General features: G+C 39.2%; 1 protein-coding gene across 1 annotated transcript in view; it reads left to right on the top strand.

Moving 5' to 3' along the window:
- Nup155 (nucleoporin 155kDa) overlaps positions 1 to 5,752 on the top strand; it is a 76,477-nt gene extending 70,725 nt beyond the window's left edge. Inside the window, exons 29-31 of the mRNA XM_013018522.1 lie at positions 2,765 to 2,901; positions 4,461 to 4,567; positions 5,547 to 5,752. Coding sequence (XP_012873976.1) covers positions 2,765 to 2,901; positions 4,461 to 4,567; positions 5,547 to 5,685 — 383 coding nt within the window. The 3' untranslated portion in view covers positions 5,686 to 5,752. The remainder of the gene's footprint in view (positions 1 to 2,764; positions 2,902 to 4,460; positions 4,568 to 5,546) is intronic.
- Positions 5,753 to 8,954: the final 3,202 nt, after the last annotated feature.

Genomic DNA, 8,954 nt, shown 5'->3' on the forward strand with positions numbered 1-8,954 from the left:
TGGTAGCTTTAGTGTGGTCTTGTTTGTAAACATTTGGGTAAATGCCCAATAATGGAGAGTTTTGTTGTCTTTTTAGTTTTCTTCACAGAAAGAAAAATCCCTGTAGAATAGCATAGTTTTTTGAGAATAAAACTAGTTTCTACTAGCTTTCTAAGTTCATTTGTCTATTTGAGGTTTGTGTTGACTAACAAACTATAAGTGACTATGCCGTTGGATAACCCAATACAATTATTGAAGAGGAAAGAAAAATGGCTGATGTTTAAAGGAATGAGCAATTTGTGATTACTTCAACTAATCTCTATTATGTTGAGTTAATTTTTCCTTCCATTGATTTAACTTAATTTATTTTTAAGATAGGCTTGCTGTATAACCCAGACTGGCCTCAATCTTCACAGTCTTCTTGGCCAGCTTCCTGAGTGCAGAGATCACAGTTCTGTACCATCGTCTGCAATCATATTTTCTCTACCTCCCTCTTTCCTCCCATACTAGAGATAAAGCCAAGAACAAGCAAACATTCTACTGCTGAATTAGATAACCAACCTTGTGTGTATATGTGTGTCTGTGTTTTGTGTGTGTGTGTCTGTGTCTGTGTCTGTCTTTTCAGATAGGCTCATTACATAGCCCATTAGGTTCTTGAGTTTAACAATCTTTCTGTCCCAGCCTCCTGGAGTGCTAGGATTATAGGCTTGTACCACTATGTCCATCTTTGGGTTTGTTTTTTTTTTATGGAATTTTACAAATGATAGAATACTAGCCGGGCGCTGATGGCTCATGCCTGTAATCCTAGCTACTCAGGAGGCTGAGATCTGAGGATCACAGTTCAAAGCCAGCCTGGGCAGGAAAGTCCGGTTATCTCCGATAAACCACCAGAAGACCAGAAGTGGCGCTGTAGCTCAAGTTGTAGAGCACTCGCCTTGAGCTGAAGAGCTGAGGGACAGTGTTCTGGCTCAGAGTTCAAGCTCCAGGACCGACAAAAAAAAAAAAAAAAGATAGAATATTAGACTTGAGCAAAAAAAAGCTCAAATTTAGTGCCTAGGCTCTGAGTTCAAGTACCAGGACTGGTGTGCATGTGCATACATGTGTGTGTGTGCGCGCACACACGCGCGCGCACACACACACACACACACACACACAAGTATGGAGTTTTGAACTCAAGGTCTTAGGCTTGATAAGCAGGTACTCTTACTGATAAGCCATCCCTCCAGTCAAGTCCCATCTTGATTTGTTGTTGTTGTTGATCATGTTGCTTGTTTGTTTTTTTAAATTGTTTTAAAGATAATATACGGAGAGAGTCCTCATTTTGCTCATTATTTTTTACATACCGTATTTGTTTCCTGCCTGGGTGTTGTCCTCTTATGTTAGGCTTCCCAGTAACTAGAATAGCAGATGTATACCACCGCATTTAGCCTTGTTGAAAAAGGCGTCTCATGAACTTTTGCTACCTAGGCTGGTTTCATACAGTGATGCCAACAATCTTAGCCTCTAATATAGCTAGATTGACAGATATGAACTACAGACATGCACTTGGCTTTAGTCACTTTCATAACCTTGTTACTATATATACATATATACATAAATGTATATATGAATATATATATATAATAGAACATAGGTAACTATTTTAAGCCATTTACCAATTTATAATTTTCTGCAGTCATAAAATAGAAGCAACAAAAATGCATCAATGAATTAAATATTAGCAGTTTTGTGTTACTAAAAATTATTTAAAAAAACAAGGGTGAATAAATGTAGCAGTGGTACTTAACTGTATTGAAAATGTGGCTGGGGATGGGAGGGAAAAACTGAGAAAGAGAGAAGGAAGGAGTAACATTGTCCCAAAAGAAGTGTTCTGGGCTGGGAATGTATCTTAGTGATAGTGTTTGCCTAGAGTGCATGAAGCCCTGGGTTTGATTCCTCAGCACCACATAAACAGAAATAGCCAGAAGATGCTGCTGTGGCTCAACTGGTAGAGTGCTAGCCTTGAGCAAAAGAAGCTCAAGGACAGTGCCCAGGCCCTGTATTCAAGCCCCTGGACTGGCAAAAAAAAAACTAAAACAAAACAAAAAGAAGTATAGTCATTATCTGACTATGTAACTGTAACCATCACCTTTATAATAACACTATGACATTTCCATTCTCTTTGTTTTTCTTGTAGCTTTTATGTCTTCTAAGTTTTTTAAGATGTCAAAGTTTCTTCTTAGTACCTTTAATATGTATAATTTAATGGATTTAACGTATCACAAACTTGTAGGTCTATTATCATAATTTAATTTGAGGATGTTTTCATCATCCAAAATGCAATCCTTTACCTTTGTCTCTTCCCATTCTCTCTCACCCTCCAGCCATAGGCAGCCACTAATCTCTGTCCTGTGGTTTATACTGCCTATTCTGGTAGATGTCTTAATTTTCTTTTTGTTTGGGGTGCTGAAGACTGAATGTAGGGCCTTGTGTATACTAAGTATGTACTTTGCCACCATTCTATAACTCCAGCTCCTAAAAATTGTTTTTGAGTTTAAGAAGATTTTCGAGGGAGGATGGGAAGGGGAAACAAAGGAGGGAGGATGGGAAGGGGAAACAAAGGAGGAAGCTGCAATGCTTGATAAGAAATGTACTCATTAATCTTGCCCATGTAATTGTAACCCCTCTGTACAGTATTTTCAAAATAAAAAAAAAAAGATTTTTCTCTAGAAATTACTCAATTATGAATAAGAGCTACCTTTTAGTGTCAAGAATGAAAAAAAAATTGTTCTTTTTCCTTTCCTAGATTTTATTATACAATTTTTAGAGCAGCAGGTTTGTACTTTGAACTGGGATGTGGGCTTTGTTATACAGACCATGAATGAAATTGGAGTACCATTACCTCGACTACTAGAAGTTTATGATCAACTGTTCAAATCACGGGTAAGGAAAATATTAAATGTGATAAAATTAATTTCTGTAAAAGAACTTTTTTCTAGATATAGTGTGAGGTATTTTGGGTTTCTTTTTTTTAAATTTTTTTGTGTGAAGTATTTTGGTTACATGTTATAGATATCTAAATAGTTTGAACAGGTACTTGTTGGTTAAGTATTGGAAATTATACATTAAGGATTTTAAACTGATGAAAGTTGCATTGGCATTTATCATTAAAATGAAATGCTAATATTTTTAATATTTATATACGTAACTATATATACTTGCTCTTTGTAGAATAGGCTAAACCAAGATATGGCTTAAATCTACAATATTAAGAGTTGTCAAGTCTGGGGCCATAGTTCAAGTTGTAGAGTGCATGAAACTCAAACATGAAACTATGATTTCACATATCAGTGCCAAGAAAAAAAAGAATTGTTAGCTAGTAATTTTTTTCATTATTAAGGATCAAATGTAGGGTTTGCTATTTAAGAACAAAATATCAATGTGTTTGTTCCAAATAACTTCACCAAAAACATCAAATATATTGAATTATATCGAAAATTTAAAACTCCATTTAATTTGACTTGGTTTTTATAACAGCATCAAACAATGCTACTGCTCTTCTTTCTCTTTCTCTTATTACTCTTTGCTGTTGATTTTAGTTTTTCTTTTTCTTTTTTTTTTTTTGGGTCCGGTCGTGGGACCTGAACTCTGGGCCTGGGCGCTGTCCCTCAGCTCTTCAGCTCAAGGCTAGCGCTCTACCTCTTGAGCCACAGTGCCACTTCCGGCTTTTTCTTTTTGCTTATGTGGTGCTGAGGAATCGAACCCAGGGCTTTGAGCATGCAAGGCAAGCGCTCTACCACTGAGCCACTTTCCCAGCCCCTTTAGTTTTTCTTTTACTGAGATAGTGTTTTGCCATGTAGTCTGCATGGGCCTAGAACTCAGTATTTTTCTGCTTAAAGTCATCTGAGAATTAGGATCACAGTCATATGCCCCATATATTCAGTTCATAGTGTCCTTTTTTTTTGTGTTTGTTTTTTTTTTGTTTTTGTTGGTCATGGGGCTTGAACTCTGGGCCTGGGCGTTGTCCCTCAGCTCTTCAACTCAAGGCGAGCGCTCTACCACTTGAGCTACAGCGCCACTTCCAATGTGTCCTTTTTTTTTTTTTTGGTCAGTTGTGGGGCTTGAACTCTGGGCTTCGGCACTGTCCCTGCACTCTTTAGCTCAAGGCGAGTGCTCTACCTCTTGAGCCATAGCACCACTTCTGGTTTTCTGGTGGTTTATTGGAGATAAGAGTCCCCAGACTTTCCTGCCCTGGCTGGCTTTGAACCGTGATCCTCAGATCTCAGCCTCCTGAGTAGCTATAATTACAGGCATGAGCCACTGGTGCCCGGCTCATAGTATCCTTTTCAAGGCCCTTTTTTAATGGAGGTAGGACAAGGTGTGCAATACGGGGGCTTGAACTCAGGCATTCTACTACTTGATACATACCTCCACTTCCAAATTTTTAATAGTTAATTGGAGATAAGAGTCTTAAGGATATATATTTATTTTTTTCTTTGTAGGATCCATTCTGGAACAGAGTAAAAAAACCATTGCATCTTTTGGATTGTATCCATGTACTTTTAACAAAATATGTGGAGAATCCTAGCCACGTTGTAAATTGTGAAAGGTAACTATGAATTTATTATTGTATTCAAAAAATTTATTATTGTATTCAAAAGCTTTAAATGTTTCTGTAAATAACCTGGGTAATGAATTTGGAGACAGTATAGGAAGATACAGGAGTCTTGAAGATGTATAGGGGATTTAAAGGCTTAAGTACATTAGCAATGACTATTCAGATGATGTGCATCTGCATATATGAAAGATAGGTAATGATGATTTTCATTGTGAAGGTTAAAATATGTTTGTGACTTTAGCTAAGTATAACTATGCCATAGTATTGTGAAATTTATGTAGTCACTTAATCTCAATAAAGAAATATTTGGAGAAAAGAAAAAGATTTTTAACCATTGTCCTAAGTCCTTTTTACAAGTGAACACAATTTATTAAGTAGTTAGAAATTTCTTGTCAGGCACCAGTGGCTCACACCTGTATTCCTAGTTAGGTACTCAGGAGGCTGAGATCTGATAATCACAGTTTAGAGTTAGCTTAGGCAGGAAACTCTGTTAGACTCTTACCTCAAGTTAACCACCAAAAAAGCCAGAAGTTGAGTTGTGGCTTAAGTGGTGGAGCAGTAGCCTCGAGCAAGTTCAAGGATAGTGCCCAGGCTCTGAATTCAAGCCTCAGGACAGATACATATACACACACAAATTCTGCTTTGAATTAATAACCTATGATTAAAGCAATTCAATTATGTCTTTGTGATCTCATTGCTATTTTAAGAATTATTCTTTTGGAAAAGGCAAAAGAATGTAAATAAATTAATATTAGGAAGAATCCTCACTATAATCTTCAAATGGAAAAATGGTTAGGTGGTAAATGACTTCCTATCAAAGTTTCTGTCTCTGTTTTCAAGTATTGCTATTTAGTCAGGTTATCCTGGAGTTTTTATGAGACAATAAGAGTATCAGAAGTTGGTAGAAAACCCTCTAAAAGGAAATGATTCTAAATGTACAGATATTGACTAGGTGTCTTTTCGTTTACAGAAGAAGATTTACACATCTATGCCTGGATGCTGTTTGTGGGTATCTGGTTGAACTTCAATCAATGAGTTCTTCAGCAACTGTACAAGCTATTACTGGGAATTTTAAATCCCTTCAAGCAAAATTAGAACGGCTTCATTAATTACTGTAGTGCATTTTTACCCACAAATTTCAGTCTGTAAAATAAAATTTTAGCTGGGTCCAGATAATCAGGTGTTCTATATCTAAGAATTTAGATATAATTTTAATATAAATATGTTCTTTAAAAGTGGCTAATATCTACAAACAGCACATTTGCCAGATGAATTCTTTTTTATGCCTACTGTTTGTTTTTATAGTAATTAGTTTGGGCTGAGGGTATAGTTCAGTGCCCTTGGTTCAAGTGTCCAGCACCATACCCCCACACACCAAAAGAAATGGTTTAAGAAACAATTGAAATAAGATCATGTGTGTTCTTAAGACAAGGACTGAGCAGATGATAAACTTAGAACTGTTATATGTCCTGAAAAACATATACAAGAAGATACCATTTCCCCCTAGTGTCTAGCTAGATCTTCATTGATCTTTTGAGAACTTTTTCAATTAGAGCTCTGGTGCTCAGAGTGTGCTTCAAGCAATCATCATCATCATCACTGGAAATTCATTAAAAAAAAAAATCTTACCTTCCAGGTACTTGTGTCTCCTGCCTGTGATCCTAGCTCAGAATCTCACAAGGCTGAGATCTGAGGATTGTAGTTCAAAGCCAGCCAAGGCAGGAAAGTCTGTGAGGCTCCTATCTCCAATTAAGCATCAAAAAAGCCAGAAATGTAACTGTATCTCAAGTGGTAGTTTGCTAGCTTTGAGCAAAAAAGCTCAGGGGCAGAACCTATGTTTAAGCCCTAGTACTGGCACAAAAAAATTCTTACCTCAAATCTGCCAAATAAAAAGCTTTGGATGATGTCCAGCATGGGATTCTGTGTGTGGCAGGTTTGCAAATGACTACATGGTCAGGTCTTTTTTTTTTTTTTTTGTAGTTTATGGATTGAATTCCTGTCTGTTATTTTCCTTAGTAACCACAACATATCAACTTTATCCAAATGCACAAAGTGAAAAGCACAATTTTGGTGTTCTACTTTTTGAATGCGTTTATGTATGTATGTGTTTGTGGTGCTGGAGATTGAACCTAGTAGTTGCAAGGAAAGCACACCATTGCTATCCCTTCAATTCATCTTTAACAACTTGAAATAACTAAAAGTGATTCACAATAAGAAGGACAAGTGAGGAGGAAACAAAGTGACTAGGGCTAACGAAAGGAAAAACATGGACTCTACTTTCCTTTTTATGCTATTGGTTGTACTATGTTTTATTATATCACTGGGTGCATGTCAAAAAGTTTTTAAAATACATCTTGAATATATTTTTGCTTTCTCTTTTATTTTTCCCTAAGGTTATTGAAATGCCTCAGCTTTTTTTCCCCCTCTTTGGAATGCCTCAGCTTTCTTTTTCTTAGCTCTTCTACAATCTTCTATTTACTAGAATGTCAAAATATTACTCATTTGGTATGACTACCTCATTTCTCATTTTTCTTAAGCTTAGTTTTTTAAGTATAAAATGAATGTATGCTATGTATTATTGGTTTTGTTCATTTGAAATTGTCATGTTTACTCAAAATGAAGATCTTGCTTAAATGCTATAATTTAGATATGCCTCTATTTCTGTTAGAAATACATATTTTTATCTCCAGATTATTTTGAGCACATTTACACAGCAATATATTACAATATTGAAGGTACATCTTTGGTGAGGGGGGGGGTCTTCCCTTTTGTGGTACTGGGGATTGAACCAGAACATTGTACTTGCAAGGCAAGTACTTTGCCACTGAGCTACAGCCCATCCCTTAGAAGTGTATCTTTTTTTTTTTGTCGGTCCTGGGGCTCCCTCGGCTCTTCAGCTCCAGGCGAGCGCTCTACCACTTGAGCTATAGCGCCACTTCCGGTTTTCTGGTGGTTTATTGGAGATAGGAGTCTCACGGTCTCTCCTGCCAGGGCTGGCTTTCAACCACGATCCTCAGATCTCAGCCTCCTGAGTAGCTAGGATTACAGGCGTGAGCCACCAGCGCCCGACAGAAGTGTATCTTTAAAAACTGCTGCAGGTTAAGTCAGGTACCTGTGGCTCATGCACATAATTCTAGCTATTCAGGAGGCTGAGATCTGAAGATGGACATTTGAAACTAGCCTGGGCAGAAAAATCTGACCTCCAGTTAACCACCAAAAAGCCAGAAGTGGAGCTGTAGCTCAAATGGTAGAGGGCCAGCCTTGAGCACAAAAGCTAAGGGACAGGGCTGGGAAGGTGGCTCAGTGATAACAGCGCTTGCCTTGCATGCATGAGCCCTGGGTTCAATTGCTCAGCACCACATAAGCAGAAAAAGCCCGAGGTGGCACTGTGGCTCATGTGGTAGCCTTGAGCTGAAGAGCTGAGGGACAGTGCCCAGGCCCAGAGTTCAAGTCCCAGTACTAGCCACATGCATATACACACTATTGGTTAATAAAAAGGAAATGCTATATTCTCTGTGCTATCAACTTATTTGGTGTTTTCACTTCGTTGGCCCCTGGTCTGTTCCACCCAATTGGCTGAGGACTAGGGTCACATGGGCATACCTAAAGCTATATTTGGCCTGGAAAAGCTCTGTTGGTGTATCTTAAAATTTGAATGTTCTATACAGGGGGAGCTGATAGTTTACCACTCACCTTCCTCTTCACAACTGCTTTTCCCTTTTTCCTCTGGTGTTTGAACTTAGGTCCTTGTGCTCTGCCCTTCCATTTGAACCCCCAGTCCTTTAAGGTTTTGTTGATGTTTCAAACAGGCGGAAGGTGGCTCAGTGGTAGAGCGCTTGCCTTGCATGCATGAGGCCCTGGGTTCAATTCCTCAGCACCACATAAACAAAAAGAAAAAAGCCGGAAGTGGTAGAGCGCTAGCTGAAGAGCTGAGGGACAGCCTCCAGGCCCAGAGTTCACGCCCCACAACCGACAAAAAAAAAGAAAAAACAAACAGGTCAGCTTTTTGCCTGGGATGACCTGGACCACGATCTTCCCTATTTCTACTTCTAGTTTGGAGGAGGCAGAGGAAAGGATGGAGAGAGGAGGAAGGAAAGTGGGGAGAGGAGAAGGGTGAGGTGAAGTGAGGGAAGATCATGGAGACCCTACAGAGGAGGAGGGGGGTGAGGAGATGAGAGAACTGAGGTGGAGCAGGCCCTGGAGTTCCCGGCACGCTGGAGGACCGCATCGAAGGAGGGGGGGAGGGGAGGAAAGGGGCGGCGGGAGAGGAGAGGAGGGGGAAGGACGGGGAAGGCGGGAGGAGCAGACGCCGCCCCGCCCCGCCCCGCGCCGTCTCCAAGACGCCGCCTCGCATCCAGGCTGGCGCCCAGCCGCGGCG

This window comes from Dipodomys ordii, unplaced genomic scaffold (genome assembly GCF_000151885.1).
Source record: "Dipodomys ordii isolate 6190 unplaced genomic scaffold, Dord_2.0 Scaffold41, whole genome shotgun sequence".
Classification (NCBI taxonomy): Eukaryota; Metazoa; Chordata; class Mammalia; order Rodentia; family Heteromyidae; genus Dipodomys; species Dipodomys ordii.